The 26,440-nt window shown below is 35.3% G+C and overlaps 1 protein-coding gene across 1 annotated transcript in view; it reads left to right on the forward strand.

The window, feature by feature from the left end:
* The window catches only part of LOC149783011 (uncharacterized), a 211,537-nt gene that overhangs the window by 107,180 nt on the left and 77,917 nt on the right, over positions 1-26,440 (forward strand). Inside the window, exons 41-48 of the mRNA XM_089934583.1 lie at positions 1,439-1,553; positions 2,168-2,421; positions 6,038-6,152; positions 9,525-9,982; positions 15,821-15,935; positions 18,806-19,047; positions 23,635-23,749; positions 25,287-25,615. Of these exons, the coding sequence (XP_089790709.1) occupies positions 1,439-1,553; positions 2,168-2,421; positions 6,038-6,152; positions 9,525-9,982; positions 15,821-15,935; positions 18,806-19,047; positions 23,635-23,749; positions 25,287-25,615 (1,743 nt within the window). The remainder of the gene's footprint in view (positions 1-1,438; positions 1,554-2,167; positions 2,422-6,037; positions 6,153-9,524; positions 9,983-15,820; positions 15,936-18,805; positions 19,048-23,634; positions 23,750-25,286; positions 25,616-26,440) is intronic.

Here is a 26,440-nt window from a genome sequence, read left to right on the forward strand (position 1 = left end):
CCTGGCATGCAAGCATACTCGTTGATCTATTGCTGAACTCAAAAGTAGCATCACTTGTCATCATCAAGGTGATGTAATGAGCAAGGGTTATTGCCCTTTGCCTATATGATATATACAGAGAAGTCATTTTTTCATCATTTGTAGGGCTGGATTCAGGAGGAAGTTATATTACTAATGTTAATGTGATCAAGTACATATTTTCATAGAAACAATTACCTTTAAAAGTTTGCTGTCATATTAACATTGTTCACAGGTTTCTTACTGACATGATTATGATGCTCTTCAATGGTGTCTTATCTACATAACACTGTTCACCAGCTTCTCACTTGCATCATTTTGATACCTTTTCACAGGTGTCTCACCTACATCATCTTTACACTTTTCACTAGTTTCTCACCTGCATCACTGTCATTCCCCTTCACCGGTGTCTTACCTACAGCAACATAACACTGTTCACAGGTATTTCACATACATCATCATGACACTCTTCACAGGCATCTCACCTACATCAACATAACACTATTCACAGTTGGCTTACCTATATCATCATAACACTGTTCACAGGTGTCTTACCTACATCATCATGACACCCCTTCACAGGCATCTCACCTACATCAACATAACACTGTTCACGAGTGTCTCACCTACATAATCATCATACCATTCAACAGGTGCCTCACTACATCATCATAATACTATTCATATGCATCTCATCTACGTCATCATAAAACTGTTTACAGGTGTCTCACCTATATCTGTTTTATCATAACACTGTTCGCAGGTGTCTCAAAGACATCATAACAATGTTCACAGGTGAGACTGCCCAAAATCCTAATAATGATGTGATGCAAGGGTCATCTGTCATTAGCTTTTATTACTGTTATTTGCATGCTATGATTTTGTATATGTTAATAGACCTTTGAAATTTCTTCTTAATGGTGCTTTTATTGTTATAGAATTACCTTGAATTTTATTAGTTATACATTTTTATTATCTCACCTGTGAATAGTGGGATATAGATGGTACTTTTCCAGTAGCAACAGTGGCAGCATCAGTTTTAAGAATTTCTATAAAAGTTTCCTGAAAGTCACATATTTCTAACATTCACTATGTTCAATTGAAACTTTATAGACATATTGCCATATACCTAAAGAAGTTATCCTGATATTCTGCATTTTTCCTATCTAGTCTCATCAGTGTCAACTTTAAAATTATGTTTTAAAGTTGTGTAAGTAATACATATTTTCTTCATCAGTTGCTATATTTAACTGAAAGTTTCTGTTATATTTGTATTTGCTTAAAGTTTGTACCCTGATATTCTTGGTTTTCAAGTTTTGCCTGCTTAAGCTGTAAGATTTGTGAAACCAATTATTTTCACAGGAATGATATCAGATTCGTCAGAATCGGTAGTAATTTACTGTTTGTTACTCTTCTTCAGATGCTTGCATCTATGGTGGTGTAATGTACCACCAGGATCAGAAATGGCAGGATGGCTGCAAGTACAACTGTACTTGTATTGAAGGAATGACTGGCAAATATCGCTGTGATGAAATGTTGGTTTATTCACCTTTATCTTCTTTTTTTTTCTTCCAAAGGGATAGCTTTTAAAGCAAAATAAAAGTTTGTCACATTTTGGCAGATTGGTAGATTGATAAATTTATATGTAAAATGTAGGTAAAAAATGTAGATTTATAGATAAGATACGAGTTTAAAAAAGTGTCAGAAAGACAGACCAACAAGTGGATTGAAAAAAATTAACCAGAATAAATACAAGATGCATTGTGTCTTGGATAAAGCTAGATGTCATCTTGATACCAAAAGATAGAATTTTAACACAATTTATTTATCATGCCTTGAATTTTTGTTACAATATAGTGTGTAGTGATAGTAAATTGCAACAAAGTCTTTTTCATAATGAAGCCCTCTGTCACTATCTGTATTTAGATGAGGGTTAGTAATATATCTAAGTTTTCATGATAATAAAACCCAACCACCACCACCACCTCCTCTTTAATAAGATTTTGGAAAATCTTTCCTGAGAAAGTCTAGTTTAAATAAAAAGAATGAATACAGCTGTTCAGTTTGGAAAGTGGCAACTATGCTTAATATAAGAGATATACTGTGCCAAGATATGTGAACCAAGTTTTAAATTTCATGTTTTTCACAGATGTCCCACATACCCATTCGTTCCTCCTCAATGTCATATGAAGAGGAATCCAGACAACCTGTGTTGCTATACACCAGTCTGTGACTTCAACCAGAAAGTACCAACACCAGCCCCACCAGTCACACCTAATGCAGGCCCAACCCCTCATCCATCTGGTGTCACCCCAACCCCAGGCACTGGATCGAACCCATCACCTGGTGTCACCAATGTGCCTCCAACACTTCAACCACCAACCACACAGAGTCCAATTCCAAGTAAGTTTAATATGCAAACTGTACATGTGTCTGCAGGGATAATAGAACTATTAAATACACAAACTGACCTTCCTAGCACCTATTGTCATCAAAATTCTGATTGACCAATGGCCATAAACTAGCAGGGCATTTAGTGATTTATTATGTAATAATGTCTGAGGTGCTAAACTTTAATTATAAAGTTACGGTTAACTAATAAACAGATACATTGGCCAGCTATTGTACAGATTATAGTTAATTACCAATCTTTTGCATCATTTTTTGAAATTTTTACTGTGAACTGAAAATTACTTCATAAAGTGGTAAAACATTTTTAAAGAATATCCTTTTTTTTCAATGCTAAGATATAATTTATGTGTGGTTATCTCAGTTTAGGGAATCTGTCAAGTATTTTATATAATACAGTATAATGGTCCTCAAAACATTATTCTCTAGTACAGTATGTTGGTCTGAATTTTTCTTTATATATGTGTATTGAAATAGATAGAAGTTTTGAAATAGAAGTTTACAAATAGATAATTATGACATGGACATTGGAATCCTGTCATCGCACTTTGTTTTTTACACCACATGATCAAAAATAATTACGCTCTGGTCACATGATAGGACGATATTCCAGATGAGTAAATATAGTTAGGTAATTTGTCTTTGTATGAGGGAGAGGGAAAAATTTCAGCACTTTTTTATGCGATTTCACTCAGTGTACCTTACATTGAAATATCACTGTTTATCTGAAGCTTCTGTTAAAGAGAAAAGTAATAAAACAGTAAATAGAAATGAAAACAATAGTACATACCAAACTCATAAACTTTGATAGATTTCTTATTTATATATACATATGTACTCTATTCAGACTAAATCCCAAATTTGTTCACATGTGCTACAAAATTAGTTACCATTACATGTTAAAAATTTGCTGTGTTGTTTTCTCAGCAACTGAATATACATCTACATTCCTACCTCTTTTTGTATAACCAGTATCATTATGTGCATATAAACTTCCTGTGGGGGCCCCAAGTGGCTGAGTGGTCTAAAGCGCTCTCCTTTACGGATCACTGCCATCTCACCTCTGTGTGGGTTCGAGTCTCTGATTCAGCCAATGTGGGTATGTGAAAAAGCTTGCCAGTAGCTTCTCGTGGGTCGGTGGTTCTTTCCGGGGTTTTCCCAGGTTCTTCCTCCACCATTAATACTGGCCGCCATGTATAGCCTATCGTGTGCTGAAAATGGCATTAAACCCTACAACAACAACAACAACAACTTCCTGTATAGCCTTAATTTAGCATCATTGGGTCTTCTATCTCAGCTCTTGTCAAATTATACTTGTGATCTTGTATTGAAGGATTCAGCTAACAGCAGTTCACAAAAATGCACATGGGCCTGTACAGTTTTAAGTGAATTTTTATTTTTTGGACCCTTAGCTACATGAAAATATCATTATTTAAAAATAGTTAAATAATCCAGTGTCACACAGTCGATTATCCTTAAGGTGCAACTTTGGAAGAAAATTACAGTATGCCTAAAGGTAGTATCATGCTATGAACATCACCGTATACCTTAAAGTAGTGTTATGATCACTACTGTATACTTATATTTATATGAACAACACTGTATACCTTAAAGTAGTGTTATGATCACTACTGTATACTTATATTTATATGAACATCACCGTATACCTTAAAGTAGTGTTATGATCACTACTGTATACTTATATTTATATGAACATCACTGTATACCTAAAGGAAGTATCATGATATGAACATTTCTGTATGCCTAAAGGTAGTATCATGATATGAACATTTCTGTATGCCTAAGGTAGTATCATGATATGAATATTACTGTATACCTAAAGGTAGTATCATGATATGAACATCACTGTATACCTAAACGTAGTATCATGATATGAACATTGTTGTATACCTAAAGGTAGTATCATGATATGACCATTACTGTATACCTAAAGGTAGTATTATGATATGAACATTGCTGTATACCTAAAGGTATTCTCATCATATGAATATTACTGTATACCTAAAGGTAGTATCATGATATGAACATCACTGTATACCTAAAGGTAGTATCATGATATGAACATTGTTGTATACCTAAAGGTAGTATCATGATATGACCATTACTGTATACCTAAAGGTAGTATCATGATATGACCATTACTGTATACCTAAAGGTATTCTCATCATATGAATATTACTGTATACCTAAAGATAGTATCATGATATGAACATTACTGTATACCTAAAGTTAGTATCATGATATGACCATTACTGTATACCTAAAGGTATTATCATGATATGAACATTGCTGTATACCTAAAGGTATTCTCATCATATGAATATTACTGTATACCTAAAGGTAGTATCATGATATGAATATTACAGTATACCTAAAGATATTATCATGATATGAACATTACTGTATACCTATCATGATATGAACATTACTGTATACCTAAATGTAGTATCATGATATGAACATTACTGTATACCTAAAGGTAGTATCATGATATGAATGATACTGTATACCTAAATGTAGTATCATTATATGAATATTACTGTATACCTAAAGGTATTATCATGATATGAATAATACTGTATACCTAAAGGTAGTATCATGATATGAATATTACTGTATACCTAAAGGTAATATCATGATATGAACGTTGCTGTATGCCTAAAGGTAGTATCATGATATGACCATTACTGTATACCTAAAGGTAGTATTATGATATGAACATTGCTGTATACCTAAAGGTAGTATCATGATATGAACATTACTGTATACCTAAAGGTAGTATCATGATATGACCATTACTGTATACCTAAAGGTAGTATTATGATATGAACATTACTGTATACCTAAAGGTAGTATCATGATATGACCATTACTGTATACCTAAAGGTAGTATTATGATATGAACATTGCTGTATACCTAAAGGTATTATCATGATATGAATATTACAGTATACCTAAAGATAGTATCATGATATGAACATTGCTGTATATCTAAAGGTAGTATCATGATATGAACATTATTGTATGCCTAAAGGTATTATCATGATATGAATATTACTGTATACCTAAAGGTATTATCATGATATGAATATTACTGTATACCTAAAGGTAGTATCTGGATATGAATATTACTGTATGCCTAAAGGTAGTATGATGATATGAACATTACTGTATACCTTAAGGTAGTATCATGATATGAACTTTACTGTATACCTAAAGGTAGTATCATGATATAATCATTACTGTATACCTAAAGGTAGTATCATGATATGAACATTGCTGTATACCTAAATGTATTCATGATATAAAAGGGGGTAAAATCTTACCAATTTAATACCACTCACAGGCACGACCCTGTATTCTTCTGAATACATGTCAGTTAGTTTTTATTGTGGCATACCAATATTCTTGGTTTTTAAGGTTGATACAGACCACCAGTTAACAAAATAACTGAAGAAAGTATAATCTATGAAGAAGAAAAGGTTGCTCCAAACAGAAAATATGAATACTAACAAAAATGCTACATGATGAAAAACCACACAAAATGATATCCATAAAAGTAAATATTGTTATCTTGCATATTTTTCAGGCTTCTGTGTATACAATGGTGTCCCATTCAGGTTGGGTCAAACCTGGACCGAGGGTTGTTCCAAGAAATGTAGATGTGACAATGCTGACCAGAATATTTACACCTGCTTTGATAGGTTTGCAATTTTTACATAAGAATTAAATATGGTTTTAACAGATATGTATTATTCATGTTCATTATGAAAGCAGAGCATGGTCCGAGCCTATTATTATATGAAGGGGTAGAAGGTTGATTTATTTCAGCTTGATGCTAATATACACAAAGATTTGTTGGATTATAAGTCTAATGCTTAAACCACTTAACTGGATTTGCAATGTATTGGATGTACTCCTAAGGTTTTATGATTGGGTAATTGTTATGAATATAGTTGGATTTGCAATGTATTGAATGTACTCCTAAGGTTTTATGATTGGGTAATTGTTATGAATATAGTTGGATTTGCAATGTATTGGATGTATTCCTAAGGTTTTATGATTGGGTGATTGTTATGAATATAGTTGGATTTGCAATGTATTGGATGTATTCCTAAGGTTTTATGATTGGGTAATTGTTATGAATATAGTTGGATTTGCAATGTATTGGATGTACTCTTAAGGTTTTATGATTGGGTAATTGTTATGAATATAGTTGGATTTGCAATGTATTGGATGTACTCCTAAGGTTTTATGATTGGGTGATTGTTATGAATATAGTTGGATTTGCAATGTATTGGATGTACTCCTAAGGTTTTATGATTGGGTAATTGTTATGAATATAGTTGGATTTGCAATGTATTGGATGTACTCTTAAGGTTTTATGATTGGGTAATTGTTATGAATATAGCTGGATTTGCAATATATTGGATGTACTCCTAAGGTTTTATGATTGGGTGATTGTTATGAATATAGTTGGATTTGCAATGTATTGGATGTACTCCTAAGGTTTTATGATTGGGTAATTGTTATGAATATAGTTGGATTTGCAATGTATTGGATGTATTCCTAAGGTTTTATGATTGGGTAATTGTTATGAATATAGTTGGATTTGCAATGTATTGGATGTATTCCTAAGGTTTTATGATTGGGTAATTGTTATGAATATAGTTGGATTTGCAATGTATTGGATGTACTCCTAAGGTTTTATGATTGGGTGATTGTTATGAATATAGTTGGATTTGCAATGTATTGGATGTACTCCTAAGGTTTCATGATTGGGTGATTGTTATGAATATAGTTGGATTTGCAATGTATTGGATGTACTCCTAAGGTTTTATGATTGGGTAAGTGTTATGAAAACAAAAACATGGTTTGCTGCAAAACATGGTTTCCAGCAAATAGACTGTCTTTGCAGTACTGTAAAACCTCATTAACTTGAATGTCAATCAGTGGAATATTCTGCTTAATGTGAAATGATTTGCTCACTCACTACATAAAGCAATCTCTTATCAGTGACCTAACAAAACTACAGAAAAACTAAACTGAAATAAAAATATTTGACCTGCTGCACTTTGAGCTGGTTTTGCTCAGAGTTCTGTGTATTGTGTGCTTTTTTATGGAGCCATTCTTATGAGGGACTACAGATTTGTGCAGAATATTGGAGTATCAGTAATTCAGTAATTGCTAAAGGTGTTTTATTTTGAAATCTTTTTCCCTTGTACCTATTGAAGTCTCTTTCCTAGGTACCTATTGAAGTCTCTTTCCCAGGTACCTATTGAAGTCTCATTCCCATGGACCTTCTGAAGTATCTTTCATATGTACCTATTGAACTATCTTTCCCTTGGACCTATTGAACTATCTTTCCCTTGGACCTATTGAAGACTCTTTCCCTTGGACCTATTGAAGTCTCTTTTCCTTGGACATACTGAAGTCTCTTTCCCTTGGACCTATTGAAGTCTCTTTCCCTTGACCAATTGAAGTCTCTTTTCCTTGGATTTATATAAGTCTCTATCTCTTTGACCTGATGAAGTCTCTTTTCCTTGACCAATTGAAGTCTTTTTCCCAGGTACCTATTGAAGTCTCATTCCCATGGACCTTCTGAAGTATCTTTTATATGTACCTATTGAACTATCTTTCCCTTGGACCTATTGAAGGCTCGTTTCCTTGGACCTATTGAACTATCTTTCCCTTGGACCTATTGAAGTCTCTTTTCCTTGGACCTATTGAAGTCTCTTGTCCTTGACCAATTTAAGTCTTTTTCCCTTGGACCTATTGAAGTCTCTTTCCCTTGGACCTATTGAAGTCTCCTTTGGACCTATTGAAGTCTCTTTTCCTTGGACCTATTGAAGTCTCTTTCCCTTGGACCTATTGAAGTCTCTTTCCCTTGGACCTATTGAAGTAGTTTATGGATTCAGTGATATTACATTTTGGTCATGCCTGCTAACATCAAACTACAAAGCACTGAACTATTCTATTTTTTTAAATTGAAATTAAAGTAGATGCAGAAACTGTGCTACAATATCTACTTCTACATTTTGTTGTAATTATTTGTTCATTTGATTGTTGCCATTGTAAATGTTTTAATTTCTTGTGCAAGTTACTTAATGACATATTTACAGGTGAACCCTATTATAATGTTGTTGTTGGGGTGCATAACTGCCATTTGCATTGTGTCCCAAACTACAAATTAGCTAGAATGATAAAAGGCTTGATAAATGTGCACATGAGTGTTTGGTTTGGGGAATAAACAAAATATCTGTCACATGTAAAATAATAATTTTACTACCTGTCATTTTTTATGACAATAAGGATAAAGAAGATAAAGAATTAAGATAGCCCCATGCTTTGTGAATGAAGAATAAAAATAGCCCCATTCTCTATGAATGAAGAATTAAGATAGCCCCATTCTCTATGAATGAAGAATTAAGATAGCCCCATGCTCTATGAATGAAGAATTAAGATAGGCCCATGCTCTATGGATTAAGAATTAAGATAGCCCCATGCTCTACAAATGAAGAATTAATGATAGCCACATGATCTATGAATGAAGAATTAAGATAGCCCCATTCTCTGTGAATTAATAATTAAGATAGCCCCATGGTCTGTGAATTAAGAATTAAGATAGTCCCATGCTCTGTGAATTTAGAATTAAGATAGCCTTATGTTCTGTGAATTAAGAATGAAGATAGCCCCATGCTTTGTGAATTAAGAATGAATATAGCCCCATTCTCTAAAATAAATTAATCATTTTGGTGTAAGAATGTTAAATATGAACCATACATTTAGGTTTCTGAAAGTTAACTGAATTCTTTATATCTGTTTGACAGTTTTGTTTTGTTTGCTGTGAGGGACTAAAGCATATCTTAGACCAAAAGGTGTGAGCCATATTATTACCGTGTTATAATTGAATTAATGTTATAACAAAGCATGTTATATGCATTGCATACTTTTTATAACAGACACTATATTAAGCAAGTTATGTTTTTAGTTTACATTTTTCACTGGTGCAGATTTATTGAAAAAGGTTCCAATATATAAGGACCTACATTGACACAGCATCATTTTCTTCACAGGTGTCCAACTTACACTAACATTGCTGCCAGTTGTCAGATGGTGGCAGACTCGAATGACCCATGCTGCCAGATTCCACAGTGTACTTATGTACCTACATCTGCACCAACTCAGTCACCACCATATATTCCAGGACAATCTCCAACACCATTCCCGAATGGCTCATACCCATTGCCCATCCCAGGATCTACCATGCAACCTACTCCATTCCCCAATGGCTCATATCCATCTCCAGTCCCAGGATCCAACATGCACCCTACTCCATTCCCCAATGGCTCATATCCTTCCCCAGTCCCAGGATCCATGTCTCCTACACCAGGAGTTGGAGTCTCTACACAGATACCACCACATGGTCTCACGAATGCACCAACACCAATGCCAGTCCCAAGTCCAATACCCACCGCTCCGACTGGAATCATTTATGGAAACCCACAATTGCCTCCTGGCACCAGCAGAATTGGTAACTAGATTTTTCTTACATTATCAATTTTGCAGCTGCATTTGCAGATAGTAAGACATCAGTTTAATATTTCTAGGAATTGATGTTAAGAATTTCAAGATAAAAATTTATGTTTAAGTTTTTTTACAACCTTAAATAGAACAGTTTGTGCAAGGCAACATAGTACTTCATGCTTCTCAATTGAATACATTCCCTAATCACATTAATTTTTTTTATATAAGCTTTGCTGCCTCTCAAATCCAGCAATTACAGAAAGAACAAAATTGACATCTTTCCTGTCTATATACCATATAGACAGAGCAAAAAACTCTTCCCCATTACTTCCCCTTACCACCACTAGGTGGCCAACCATTGCTTTTAATCAGGTTAAGCTTTTGCTACACTATGATCAACATTGTCCCACATTGCCACTCAGAATCCTGTAATATCTTGACATTGAACCATAAGAATCTGGCATTTAATATTGTGAATTAAGGTTTCTGCACAACTGTCATAGCTGTTGTGATTGTGGATAGTTTTTCATATTTTCTGAAGTTTTAGTACTTGTTTTTTTTTTTACCTTGTAAGTCACATACATTACAAGCTAATACATACAGACTGTATTTTTGTCCTGCAAACACTTGTTGAATTTTCTCATTTGTGTTATTATGGTTGCTGTTGTTTTTTATAAATTTTATGGTTTTTATTAGGACTGAAATGTTTATATAGAGTGTGAACTGCCATGAATTACAGCATAATCAAAGCTTCCAGTTACTAAATTTAGTGAAATTTACATGTTACACTTGTTGGCACGAAGATATGTCTCATCTGCTTTTGCATGGAGTATAAGTATACATTCAACCTTTAATTACTTTGTCATATTTTCCCAATTTCATGCAGTAATCAGTACCAATCACAACTTAGATGCAGAACTATGAGACCCCTGAACTGTCAATAGAAGAAAACAGGTTCATGTGTTTGCAAAATAGGTGGATGTATGTACATGTTTGCATACAATATGTAACTTGACCTTTAGTTTGGAGGCCCCGAGTGGTCTAAAGTGCTCACCATTACGGATCACTGCCATCTCACCTCTGTCTGCGTGGGTTTGAGTCTTGGGTTCAGGCAATGTGGGTATGTGAGAAACCTTGCCAGCAGAGTCTCGTGGGTTGGTGGTTCTTTTTGTGGTTTTCCTGGGTTCTTTTCCACCATTTATACTGGCTGCCATGTATAGCCTATCTTGTACTGCAAAATGGCATTAAACCCTACATCAACAACAACCTTTAGTTTATACTATAGAGCCATAATTGTGGTGAGCATACTATTGCATAAAGCATGAGTGAAGATGATTAATATTATTCTGTATTGTATCTTAGAATTGCAGATTGTGGTGCATGTATAGCACCTGGCTGCATCCAGGTCACATGTATTACATTGTTTCAGTACATATTTAAAACTTGTTTTGTAAGAAAAGTCTGACAATCAGACATTTTATTAACATTTTCAGTTTTTATATAAATTTGTTCTGATTATTAAATATGCTTGGTGTTACAAGGCAAGAGGGTAATTACCAGGTTTTGTAATTGGTTAATGCAAATACTCACCATCAACAGTCATAAGGGTAATTGTTACATCTGTTAGTTTTTATTTTCCATTTTTGGTGTTTATTGTTTTTTTCAAAAATCAAATGGCAAAGAATGCTCAGATTGTAAAAAGTTCAAGCTCACCAAGGTCTGTATACATTGACAGCATGTTCATAGCTGTTTCTCATAGGAGACTTGGTCCTACAGACAAATGTCTGTGTACATTGACAGCATGTTGCAGTATTCATAGCTGTTTCTCACAGGAGACTTGGTCCTACAGACAAATGTTAAGGCAATAGATAGGAAGTCAAAGTCATTGAAGTGTGATGTCTTGATCCTCCACCCAAACTCATCATATGTTTTTGGTATGGTGGGGATGTTCCTATGGCACTTCACTCTCCTAAGACTCCTTGGAGAGGGTTGTCAGAAATTGTTACATCTGAAACAGCTGCAGATGGACAATTTGGTGTTGCCAGATGTGTCCGTGTTTCACAGGGTTAATGTGTTGCACATATGGAAGATGATTCATGGATAAATGATGCAAGGGGAAATATTGCCACTCCATTCCTTGTGTCCTTTTTATTTGCAAGGATGTTGGTTTTCCAGGTTTGGTTGCCCAATGGGCACAAGTCCCCCAGCATGCCCAAGTATTCCTCATGACCTGTAAAACAGGGTGCATTGGGTATGAAACTGTGTCACTGATTTTTGTTACCAGCCATTGTTGCCTCATGCTGCCATCATGGTTGTTGAACTTCCATTCTAGCCTTCAAATGATCTGTGCATACTATGTTGCAACCATAGATCAGTTGTTCTAGTATCATTATACATGGAGCCATATAGGGGTCAGTAGAACTGGTCTGTCCATTTTGCTGTCTTGCCAACCATCCAACTAGCCTTCTAGCTTTTCTTCTAACCTTCCTTGCAGCCAGCCTTTTAACCTCCCATCCTGGTAGAACATATATTGTTGGTTGCTAGGCATCCAGCACAGCCTGCAGGCTCAACATCATTGGCATATCTGGGGAGAAATACTGGCTTAACCTAAGGATGATGGTAGTAATACTTCTTCCATGCTGCTTGGTGTTGTATAAAGACATCTGCCAAACAAGGATGACCCAACATTGAGTAGGGAGCTTAATCTCAATCTGCTGTCTCACTCTACCATGGAAAAAAGAGAGTTCAGTTTGGAGGGTGCAGTGGAAGAAAATGATTGGATTTTAACATCTGACTTCCTACTGCCTTCATCTACGAGCTAGAACTATAAAGTCATAGACTCATTAGAAGTTGAAACAAGGAGGCAATTCCTCATTTGGCACCTTCTGTAGACTGGGAAAAATTGGTAAGACTTCTTGTTGTCTCTATGATAAAATTTGGGACCTGGGTATTTCTAGGGGTTATTCTCGGAAAGCCTGTGACTGGTATCTTATTCCACATATTGGTACTGTAAGCATTTGGACCCTTAATGTTGATGTTTGTCAAATATGCAGTTTCAAATCTTGTGCAGAATATGCTGGTGAAATCATTGATGCTGGACTTTACATCAGTGGCAATTTATCACCTGGACTAAAGAAGTTGGAAATGAGTTTGCACAGGAAATGAAGGCCTACATAATCAAAATGATAAATAGGGCAGTGGATCATTCTACATAGTCAAAATGAAAAATAGGGCAGTGGATCATTCTACATAGCCAAAATGATAAATAGGGCAGTGGATCATGCTATAGCCTGAGCCCTAATGGCTTCTTCTAATCTCAGTTTGATATGACTAGACACTTTTCTTTGTACATTGTATATGAAGCCTCATCACTCGTAGCTTTTATGCTCTTTATCATTTAGCTTGCTGCTGTTTTGTTTGGGCTTTTTTTATGGATGTACAAAAGCAGTTAGCACAATACCCTCCCTCTCCCACCTTTGAACCTGTGCATTCTCTGCTGCATCTTAGAGATGATCTGAGACAGGGAGACAGTTAATTGCATCCCACATAATAACAGCTGACTCAACCAAAATTGGTTTCAAATAGCAATGGACTTTTAAGTCTAGGAGGCAATTTATTAAAGAGGAAAGGAAACAAAGCTTCTCTTTCCACAAGCCTACCAAGATAATTGCCATTAACTTACTAATGCCACCACCTACCAAGAATCTTCCTGTTGGTGCCATACATATCTGTTTTTGTCAAGCTTGAATCAACCTTTTTCTGCACAATGAATGGATGTGGTTTTAGTGGGTCTTCAGAATTGTTTATCCAGCCCCGAACAGATATGAAGCTGGTTATCTTAATGGAACAGTTAAATTTTTTACTCGCCAAGCAGTTGGTGGAGAGAGTATGCAAACCATTATCTCAAAAGCTTTATTTAAGTCTTTTTCTGATACCAAAGGCAATTGACAGACTCAGACTAGTGATATTATCACCAAAATTCAAAATGGAGACATTGTGTTTAATTTTTCTTTCTATCAAGAGGTCTCAATCTGACAGGCACATACTTTCATGTCCTTATTCATCCAACTTTGCACAAGTCTTCTGATTCACCTTCTAAGGGACACTTTACCAATTTCAAGCTCTGCCTTCCTTTTGGCCTCAGTCTCAGCTCATTTGCATTGATAAAGACAATCAAAACTGTGTTTAATTTCTCAGGAGAAGCCCAAAACCTGATGATATGGCTTGTATATATGCAAGTTCATTAGGATTGTGGGATGGGGGTGGTGGTGATTAGACCACCTGTTTCCTCACTTCACAGTAAGCAGCAACTGGTATCCAGGTTAGAAGGCATTTTATATGAACTTATTAGAAATGAAAGATATTAATAATACCTTCAGTTGTTGGGAAAATGAACTTTACAGGAATGTGAACCTGGCAGTTTTGGATAATTCTGTACTGGCCACTTACCTCCTTGAATGGAGAGATCAAATTACTTGACTTGTGCATCACAGTCTGGGAGTTTCAGTGTAGCTGCTCCTGGCACAAGATACCATTCCAGATCAGACACATTCCTGGCAGACTCAGTCTTCTGGCCAATTCTATGCCATGAAGGGATCAGACTCTAAACAGTAAATGGTCTCTCCACTCATCAATTTTTCAGCAGATTCATGCACTCTGGGGGTGTTAGATGATATATCCCTTTGTGACTTCTTCTGTCTCTCTGTTCCCTTAGAAGTTTGGGCTGTGGATGCTCAGGCAGGCAGTTTGGATGGGATTTTGAACTACGTCTTCTCCTCCAACTGTTCTGAGCCCGAGAATCATTCAGAAAATCAAGGACCAGACGTGCCAAGTGGTTCTAATATCACTCATCAGATAGGACAAACCCTGCATGAATAGTTTATTCATGCTAGCAGTAGACATCCCTAGGAAAATCCTGGCAACATTCAACTGTTCAAACAACACTGCTTACAAGTGTTTCATTCCTACCCAGAAAGTCTCCTTGCTTGGCTCAGGTCAAACTCATTATGCTCATGAATGTACTTTCAATGCTGAATACAGACTATGTTCTCAAAGCTCACGGTCACTCTGATGCAAGGAAGATAAATGGTTTTGCACAGTAACTGTAGTTCTGGGCTACATTTCTTGCCTACAGTTTGTGGAGTTCTTGAATGTAAGACGAGGAAGAGGCCTATTGATTTTTGGGTCAAAAGGGTGAAAGGTCAGGATCATTATCACTTAAAATTAGTTTCTTGCAGAACTTTTGTTCTAGAGTAAGTTCCTTTACCAAACTTGTGGATGGTGTGCATTAAGTGTAAGAAAAAAAACTCCAGATTTTCTGTTAAGAAAATAATGGTTTCTGATTCAAGAATGTTTTTCTTTACTAAATGTCAAGGTCATTTAGACCATTTGTCAAAAATCTTTATAGTACCTACATAATGCTCTTGTTATGTCATTCTAAGAATAGCTTCATGAAGAAAAGAGGCAAAAGGTTTAAAACTGCTTTTAATTAAACAAGTATATGTACAATACATGTAGCAATAGATGCAATACAAGACCTGTAAAAAATTGCAAGTTATCTACATGTAGGAATAATTTGGATACATGTATTTTTATCTTCAACCTTTGTATTTTTTCATAAAGGTTGTGTACATGTTGTCTTGCACTCAGTTTTTATGATCCTTGTTTAAAAGTATAATTTTGAAAGAATGATCTTGTAATTAAATTCCTCTTGAAATTTTAATTATGAGAAATGTTACCAAACAACATTTTTAATTGAGTGAAACGTTTTGTTACTATTGGGCTTTGGTATTGATGGACTCTATAAAGTGGTAAATATATCTTTCTTTGATTGTTTCTTTTGCAGGATATTGTGAATACAAGGGTGTCCAGTATAAACAGGGCCAGAAATGGGATGATGGCTGTTCATACAACTGTGAGTGTATGGATGAAAACTCGGGACAATACAGATGTATGGAAAAGTAAGCCTGTTTTTTTCACCCATGTACAGTGTAGTGTCTTTACTGTTTTATCTCAAACATGCCCATTAAATCTTACATGGTTGATAATGCATTCAGTGTGAATGTTCAATATGTTATTGAATATTGCACACCCAGACTTTAACTATTTCTGTGTTTTTAGTGGTATTCACATGTCTTAAATCAGACATTTATAAATCCTAATTTGTTCTGAATTTTATTTGCACTGATAGCTAAACTATTTGAAAACTATTAAATTGGGGGTGGGGGTATAAATGATTTTCTGTCATATGAAACTCAATCTTTTTGCTGACACAGAATTTGCTTGCTGTTTAGTGTTTTGGGGTTTAATGCCATTTCACAGTGCAAGATAGGCTATATATGGCAGCCAGTATAACTTTTGGAGAAAGAACCCAGAAAAAACCCAGGAAGAACCACAGACCCATGGGAAGCTACTGGCAACTTTCTCACATACCGACATTTGTCAAGCCCAAGACTCATACCCATGTGAACAGAGCTGCGATGGTGATTGGTAGAGCCGAGTGATTTAGACCACCCAGGGCCACACTGAAACAGCAAAGCACATGAAATTTTGTGTATGCACAAAGTACAACTAAATGCAGACAGCATAGAATAAGATATTCCATATCGTGTAATAGAGTTGTCCGATTGGGGTCTTTGCTTTTTATTTAAATAGAGAAGTAGAAAGAACTATTCAGACTTTGAGCTTCTGTCACATTGTTTGATCGTAAATCTGGACGTAGGCTGTTCACAATAGGGTGAAACTTATACAAAGACAATCTATAATTTTAGAGTTAAATTATGATCAAAACAAAAAATGATTTGAATGTACCTATTCCTGATAAATTTTATAACAGAATTAATAAAGGTAAAATTTTATTTTCTAAAATGTTGTGACATAAATTTCTTGTAAACTTATAATCAAAAATTGTAGAAACTTTCTATTGCCAAAATGTTGCAACATAAATTTCTAATGATTGACTGCTTGATAGATGTTTTCTAATGCATGTAATTAAATAATTTTTGTTATTTTTCAAACAGTGTTTATTTTGGTGAAGTCTTGGAAAATTTAGTAAAATATTTGCCAGCTGCATTTTACCTTAACTTGCAAACATTATCTCAATCGAAAAATGGAGAGAGCAAGAGAGATCGAGATCCATAAATAGAAAAATAATTAGAGAAAGGATGCAGATAATTTAGAGATAAATATGTATTTGTAGACCAATATATCATTGAAGATAATAAAATCAGTTTGTTCTTGGTTTAAATTATTTGCTCATAAAATATCTTTTACAAATTTAAATTAAAATGGTATGTTTTCCATTATTTTTGAACTTTTAGAATTCATAGTGTTTGTTCATGCATCTTATTGAAGTAAACTCAAGATTGATTTGTGCTGAGACAAATATTTTATTATTTTAAAGAAGAAAAAGCCTTTATAATGAATATGAAATGAAACATTTGTTATAAAAGTGATTACTATGAAGAAAACTACTTTTTTGAGAACAATACAAAAGGGGAAATTTGCACTCAAGTATTTATTGGATCATACATGTTGATGCACCTCAAGAATTTTACATTTTTGAGACTCCCTTTCACCCTACCCCTCACCCCCACCATGGTATATCTAGTACTAACGTAGTGTAATAGGATGATGGCAACATTAGGCCAGATGTCAGTTCTGTCATGGACAAGTAGTGTAATAGGATGATGGCAACATTAGGCCAGATGTCAGTTCTGTCAGGGACAAGTAGTGTAATAGGATGATGGCAACATTAGGCCAGCTGTCAACTCTATCAGGGACACTTGGATGTAATAGGATGATGGCAACATTAGGCCAGATGTCAAATCTATCAGGGACAAGTAGTGTAATAGGATGATGGCAACATTAAGCCAGCTGTCAAATCTATCATGGACAAGTAGTGTAATAGGATGATGGCAACATTAGGCCAGATGTCAGTTCTATCAGGGACAAGTAGTGTAATAGGATGATGGCAACATTAGGCCAGCTGTCAATTCTATCAGGGACAAGTAGTGTAATAGGATGATGACAACATTAAGCCAGCTGTCAATTCTATCAGGGACAAGTAGTGTAATAGGATGATGGTAACATTAGGCCAGATGTCAAATCTATCAGGGACAAGTAGTGTAATAGGATGATAGCAACATTAGGCCAGCTGTCAATTCTATCAGGGACAAGTAGTGTAATAGGATGATGACAACATTAAGCCAGCTGTCAAATCTATCATGGACAAGTAGTGTAATAGGATGATGACAACATTAAGCCAGCTGTCAATTCTATCAGGGACAAGTAGTGCAAAAGCTTCATTTTTGAATGCGTTGCATTATTCAGACCATTATATCTTTTATTATAGAAGAGAGATACCTGTCTAAAAGTAAATTAGCTTTGATAAATTACTGTTCATTACAGTTATTATGGTCCAAATTTTACCATAGCTGGCAGTATTGAAAGTAAATATTTCTCATTTACAGTATATTGTCATGAATAATGAAATAATAATTGATGGCAGATATTAAACATTTTGAAAGTAAAATAATTTTTTTATTTCAGCACTGGAACCAATTAAAAAGCAGGGGAAGATTCAGGACTTTTTCTAATGAGGTTCAATCATAAGAAATGTTAAGTTTTTAACTTTTGGCCCCACCCACTCCAGTAAATTTTGCCCTTTATAAAGAATTTAATTTTTTAATGCTAAATAATAATTTTACTACAGGAGGAATCATGTTTAAACAGACGTCAGCTGAAAATTTGCTGGAGTTTTAGCATTTGATAATTAAATTGACAAGTAAGGTGAAAGATGCATGTTTATTCTTTTCTTTTGAACTTTTAGATGCCCACGATATGCACAGATCCCATCCTATTGCACCATGGTTCAAGATCCCAATGACAAGTGCTGTAAGACACCATACTGTCCAGGACTGACCCCCACCCTGTCCCCAACCATTCATCCCAATTACTCACCAGAGCTGAGCCCCACGCCAGGACCTGTAGGGGTATCAACTCTGCAGCCACCACATGGAATTACTGTGGCTCCACCAGCCACCCAGTCTCCACCTTCACCACAACCAAAAGGTAAATTGTTTTATACAAGTAAACAGACAGATGAATGAATGGATGAATTGCAAGTATGCAGGTATATATACACCATATATACTCACTTATAAGATGAGTCAAACTGCAAACTGCACAGACCTCGATCTGCCATTGCATAATGTGCTGGCATGTTTGGGTCTTGAAGTTCGTTATGAGTAATCAGTAGAACAAACAAAATAGACCTTAATTTTCAGGTGCACTGTGCTACACCAGATCAGGATCTTTGTTGTTTGCAGTTTGTTTCATCTTATAAGTGAGTATGTGTGACAGATACATAGTCCAGTTTCCATATAATGAAAGAGAATTATAAATAGATCTCTTTTGTAAATGCCAAGTATGAGATGTTTGTCAGATACTTTTTTTTATTCCTCCATCAAATACATTACCTGATCACATTACATGTTGATAGCTTTTTCTGATTGGATCTGAATGCAGTCCTCCCGCAAAGAAAAAACCCCAACATCTTTTGGTTGTTATATTATATAGACAATGGGATGAAACTTGATTCATCCCCTTTCTAGGCACCACCATTTTACCTGGGTGCAACCAGTTTCACGTTCATGCTATAAAGACATTTCTCAGATAATCCATTTTATTCCATACTTAAATAATATACATAGTTTGTTAAGATGGGGAGCACACTGCCTGATGATACGATAAATTCAGGATCAATGATCTGCTGGCCAAACTTACCCAGTAAAGCAACCCAAACATTGCTAAAACAGCACAGGTTGCTAGTTATTCATTTGTGTCCAAAGAAACTCATATTTCATCCATTGCTCTTGTCAGGGATGTGTAAAGAAGCTTGGAACATAAGTTGTCAAGAAGATTGTAACAGCAAGAAGACTCGATGGCGTATGAAGGAAAATGGCAGCTTTTTAATGGCTGGAATTATATGGATTACTTCATATCACCTCCACTTCCATTCCTCAACTGGTCAACATCATTCTCTATCTCTTTGTAGACAAGAGGTTAGCCCCAATCACCATAAGGGGATACTGGTCAACATCATTCTCTATCTTTTTGTAGACAAGAAGTTAGCCCCAATTACCTAAAAGGGATACTGGTCAACATCATTCTCTATCTCTTTGTAGACAAGAAGTTAGCCCCAATCACCATAAAGGGATACTGGTCAAGATCATTCTCTGTCTCTTTGTAGACAAGAAGTTAGCCCCAATCACCATAAAGGGATACTGGTCCATGATTCTTGACATATTCTGACATCATTGACAAGACGATATTGGGTACAGTGACCTTTGCAACTTGCTATCCAGTTTTGATCCATCCAGACTATGCTCACTCAGTTATTCCCAAAATGAGTCTCCTCTGGGTGTTGATGTGGCTTAACTGATCCAAGCTGAGTCACCCACATCAATAAATCAGCTTTCTGATAGTGCTTGCTGGCATTTCCTGCCTATGAAGTTCAGAAAACAAGACATAACTCTCACAGAGTAGATATGACTCACAAAAGACTCAGCTTACAAAATTTAAGCAATTTTTTTCACAAGCCTAGAATTCAAACATAACATCTTAATTCAAGACGTAGGGGAGACAGATACCTGGAATTCCCAGACCACTTTTTCCAGCTTCTGTATGGAGCTCATGATCTCACAAAGGAGAGGACTGAACCTCGTAAGACCAGTTACAGGTGCACAGTGACCACTCCCATTCATGACAACACAACTGTAAAACTGGTTACCTCTTTGAATAACATATGCTACCTAGAGGGTAGAAGGGGGGGGGAATTAACATGTAAGAGTTACTTTCCTTTGCATCATTCACATATACATATATATATATATATATATATATATATATATATATATATATATATATATATATATATATATATATATATATATAATATACATATATATATAAAATATGCACACATAAACACATACACACAGAAAAACATGGATTTTGAAGGTAGCAGGGAAAGCTATCCAAATGTAATGTGATCCTGTAAGTATTATTGGAGAAATATAATTTACTAAATAATTCATTTTGTATAACTCTCACCTTGAATTTATTTCTTAATACCAATTTTTTTTGCAAAACATTTTATTTATACCAATGTCCTGCGATTTCATAGGTGAAACTGATAAATATTTTTGATACAGTTCCATTATAAATGCAGACTCCATATTTGAAAATATGTAAGTTATGATCCATTTTTTTTCATAACAAAAGTTTTATATTTGTTCCTAACATGTATTCTTATCAAGAATGGTAAGCAAATCTATCTGAAACTGATATTTTAAGAGGATATTTCTAGACTGTTATATGTAAGTCGGCTATCTATAATTCTGAGATATTCAAGATGGCTACAAAAACAGAAGAAGAATGAAGTCAAAAAATATTGACCACACTGAGCCTAACTTTTTCATTTATTGGGTTTATTTTAGCTCTGTTGCTCATAGACCATATGAGTTTATGGGATGGCCTATTGTCTGTCATCCATTATCTGTTGTCCATTGTCTGTCATCCATTATCTGTTGTCCATTGTCTGTCATCCATTATCTGTTGTCCATTGTCTGTCATTCATTATCTGTTGTCCATTGTCTGTCATCCATTATCTGTTGTCCATTGTCTGTCATTCATTATCTGTTGTCCATTGTCTGTCATCCATTATCTGTTGTCCATTGTCTGTCATCCATTATCTGTTGTCCATTGTCTGTCATCCATTATCTGTTGTCCATTGTCTGTCATCCATTATCTGTTGTCCATTGTCTGTCATCCATTATCTGTTGTCCATTGTCTGTCATCCATTATCTGTTGTCCATTGTCTTCATTCATTATCTGTTGTCCATTGTCTGTCATCCATTATCTGTTGTCCATTGTCTGTCATTCATTATCTGTTGTCCATTGTCTGTCATCCATTATCTGTTGTCCATTGTCTGTCATCTGACATCTATCCATCTGTTAGTACATTTTTTGTTATCACTGCTCCTAAACTAACTGGAAGATTGCCATGAAATTTTATATGAGCATTCATTCCAAGGTCTAGATGGTTCTAAATAAAATAGATGTTCCTCTGATCTTCAGTATAGCTACCAAAGAGCTATCTTGAAAAGCTTATTGCTACTCGTCCTGAATCAATTGTCATATCATGATGGGGTTTTCACTGAAAGACTTCATATGATGCCTACTTGGTCCTAGAAAATGGTGGTGATCTGTCATCCAACATGGCCACATTGACATCTATCTTACAAATCTTGTCATTGATTCTCCTGAACAGAAAGTCATATCGACATGACGTTTTCATCAGATAACTCCTTATGGTGTCTACCTGTTTTAATTTTAAATGGCTCTGCTTGAACATCCAATATGGCCACCATAGTGGCCACCATGGAAATCTTATTCGTACTTCTCCTGAATAAATGTCATATCAAAATGGAGTTTTCACTAAAAGTCTTCTTATAATGTATACTTGGTCCCAAATGAAAATAAAATAGTACCGATCTGATATCTCCATCACAGCAGCCATATTGAAAATCTTGCTATTGTCACTCCACCAGAATGAAAGTTACAACAGCATGGGGTTTTACTAGAAGACTGGTGTCTAGTTATATCAGATGGGGTTTTACTAGAAGACTGGTGTCTAGTTATATCAGATGGGATTTTACTAGAAGGCTGGTGTCTAGTTATATCAGATGGGGTTTTACTAGAAGGCTGGTGTCTAGTTATATCAGATGGGGTTTTACTAGAAGATTGGTGTCTAGTTGGTCTTAAATAAAATTTATGCTGATCTAATTTCTAGTATAGCCACAGAAGCAGTCATATTTAAAATCGTATAACTTCCCCTAGTTGGAAATGTAAGTCATATTAACATTAGTTTGATACCAGAAGACTTTTTATGATGTCTAGTTGGTACTTGATGTGAATGGTGCCTATCAGTAATGTCACAATGGCAGCTCTCTTTAAAATATTGTTATTGCTACTCCTAAATGGATAGTCATATCAACATACCATACGTTCTCAGTTATAGGTTGAGCCCAAGAGCAAACTGCACAGACTCAGAATTACTGTCACATAATGTGCCAGCAGATCTGGGTCTATGCACTTTGTTAGGAGTAATCAGTATAACAAAAAATATATACCCTAGTCCGCATGTGCATTCTGCTATGGCAGATTATGATCTTTGTTGTTTATAGTTTGACTTGACTTAAAAGCGAGCATATATGGTATGGGTGCTGCAATGAACATATTAAAAATCTTGTCACTATTTCTCCTGAATGGTTGGTCATTTTGGCATTTGGTTTTTCACCAAAAGTCTTCTAATGGTGTTTAATTTGTCCTAAATGAAAATGATATTGATCTTTCATCCAATATGGTTGTCATGTGGCTAATTTGAAAATCTCATTGCTCAAGAATATCAGAGATGACCTTGAACACGGAGCAGTTTAAATGAATCGTCTTATCTTGAATTCATGGAGATTCTTTTCTGACAGCAGACTGTCAGACTCTTCAAGACTTTGGCTTTGACAGGGATTGAGGGACTTAAAATAAGTATTTATTTGTTTTGTTCTGCAAAATAAAAGTATTTTTCTGCTTTTTATACAGAAGTGTGTATATACAATGGCCGAATGTACACCCAGGGTCAGAGGTTCTTTGATGGTTGTGACAAGGTCTGTGTCTGCGACAACGGTATGACTGGTGCATACACTTGCACAGACAGGTAATGAAAAGCGATTTTTTTAAGAATGAATATAGCAGTAAATCTAGAAAAGCGATAATATACAGTGTAACTTGTCTGTAAAGGCATTATTGCATCTAGGTTTGACTTTGTGTGGGCCAGGTGGCTCATTTTCCAAAAGTGGGCCTTCTTTTGGCATGCTTAGTCAAGACAGGCAAACTTAACAGTATTAAATACTACACGCAACCTTAGTTCCTGAGCTAAACACCAAAGTAAATGCATCAAGGAATATCTCAGTACAGTAATATTCCTTTTCACTTTCACTGTCCTGTGAAAATGTGTCAGAAATTTCTTTAAATACTTTGTCAAAGGAGTTTGATAAATTTTAAATGGTTGCTCACTCACTAACTTCATGTTAGTCTTCCTTGAAGATGCAGTGAACACACTTTACACTTACACATGAGGTGCAGCACGCAAGCAAGGTCACAAGTTCAAAATATGATGAAGAGTTCTGAAGAATACCAACTAATTGAAGCAAGCTATTTTTTAAACTTTATTTTTGGCATGAAAATTTCCTGAAAGTGAAGCCTTCTTAGCCATGTTGTAGACCAGTCACAAAAAATGAACCAGACATTAAGTTTTGCGACAGCTGTGAATACTTTATTTGACAAAATTACCCTTAGGGCTAAAGATTTTGTACCCAGCAGTCACAAACATGTTAAATATGCATAAATGCACCGTAAGTGCAACATTGTAAATATGTCCTAAATAGCATATCTAATGTTTGATTTTAAGCAGTGAACCATGCAATGATAGATATATGTACAGCATGAATACTTGAATATTGATACGTATACTCACTGTCCAAGTTTGTTGTGTTACTAACAGTGTCACCGTCATTATTATTATTATTATTAGTGTTGTTGTTGTTGCTGTTAATTATTATTATTATTCATGGTCATTACTGTTACAAAAGTGAACTGAACACTTTAATTGAACTAACTTTAATGTCCCTCCAAACTGAACAAACTTGTCTCAACTGCAGAATGAACTATTAACTATTTTCAAATTAAGCCTTTTGGCTGTTTTTTGTGGTCATATCAGCTGGCAAAGGAGGAGATAACTGTGTTTACTAAGAGTTTCATACGTGTCTCCCAACAACTTCTTATCTTTGTTTCACTTTTATGTTCTTGTCCCATATTCACAACACTTGCCACCCAGAGTACACTCAAGCTTAAATTTTGATAGCATATAATAATTAATCTGACTGAAATAGATATTTTATACCTGTATCTTTAATTTAATTACATTTTACAGAATTGTAACATTTTTCTTCTGTTTTTTTTATCATGTTTTCTTTAAAAAAAATTAATATACATTTTAGAACTTTGCTTTTAATTGGTGCCATTTTTGTACTAATGTGCCATTAAACACTAATACATGCATGCATGCATACATGCATACATACATACATACACACGCATGCATGCACACACACACATACATACAGACAGACTGCATCATTAAATTGTAATAGGATAGGAATATCTTGATGTGTACAAATTTGTTGCATTTCCAGATGTCCAACATACAACCTGTCCCCCAACTGTGTGATGGTACCAGATCCAAATGACCCAATCTGTTGTAAAGCACCCAAGTGTGACCAAACCAACACCACTGTTATAACTGGTGTTACAGGATCTGTCATAGGTTATGGAACCACACCTGTTCCAACCATGCAACCTACTGCTGTACCACCATTTGGACCAGGTGTCAGCACTCTCAAACCAGGTCAAGTCCCAGGCTTATCACCGACTCCAGGACCTGGGGTCAGCTATCCAAGTCCAGCAACAGGGTCAACACTTGTACCACAACCTGGCACACAGGGTCTAACACCAGCACCAAGACGTAAGTGCCACTAGTCCTATGTTGGTACCAGACATCTGAGTAGATAGTGAAGTCTTGACAGTTGCTTAGTATTCCAGATAATTAGGTGAAACAGTTCAATGGAACTCACCTTCATATTACTGCATGACCTGGCATTTGTGATCTTTTACTTGGTGTGTTCTCTGTTCAGAAATTTTAATCATTTGCAACACTTCTAAAACTAAAAAAAAAAACACTTTGGAAATCCACTAATAATAGTGCAACCATGCCATTTTATGACAGACAGAGTAATGGTGAGAAATTTTCACTGGATATTGAGTGTGCTGTTTTCTTGCCTTTAAGATATTCACCACAAAATCTCCAGTATGCCTCATTTGGTTTAATGGATTTCATCCCTCAAAAATATGACAGTTTGTTTCTAATAATAAGGCACTTTCTATATTTAGCTCTTCAGGCCTTTTGACCTTGACAGCCAGTTAAGATATGTAATGGGACAAAACTCAAATTCAGATCCTGAGAGGAAATGAGTAGTCAGAGTGGTTCCCCTTTGATAATTTTTGACAGCTTGTGTGTAAGCACTTAAAACAATACATAATCATTTTAATAGAAAATGCTCATCAAACTTAATTGCTGAAATATTTTCGCAAAATATTGTATGAATTGTTCGATCCATTCTCAGTTAAGAGATAAAGAGTAGAAAAGACTTAAAACATTCATTGTTATTATTTACAGTGATATTGTTATTTGTTTTAGCTAATAAAGAGGAACTTGATTATAAGTCTCTCACATGTTGTGTTCATCCCTTTGATCCTGTTTAATGTAGTATTACCAGAACCATCCAGACTG

The sequence above is a fragment of the Sinohyriopsis cumingii genome, chromosome 15 (genome assembly GCF_028554795.1).
Source record: "Sinohyriopsis cumingii isolate HCF-2022 chromosome 15, ASM2855479v2, whole genome shotgun sequence".
Lineage (NCBI taxonomy): Eukaryota > Metazoa > Mollusca > Bivalvia > Unionida > Unionidae > Sinohyriopsis > Sinohyriopsis cumingii.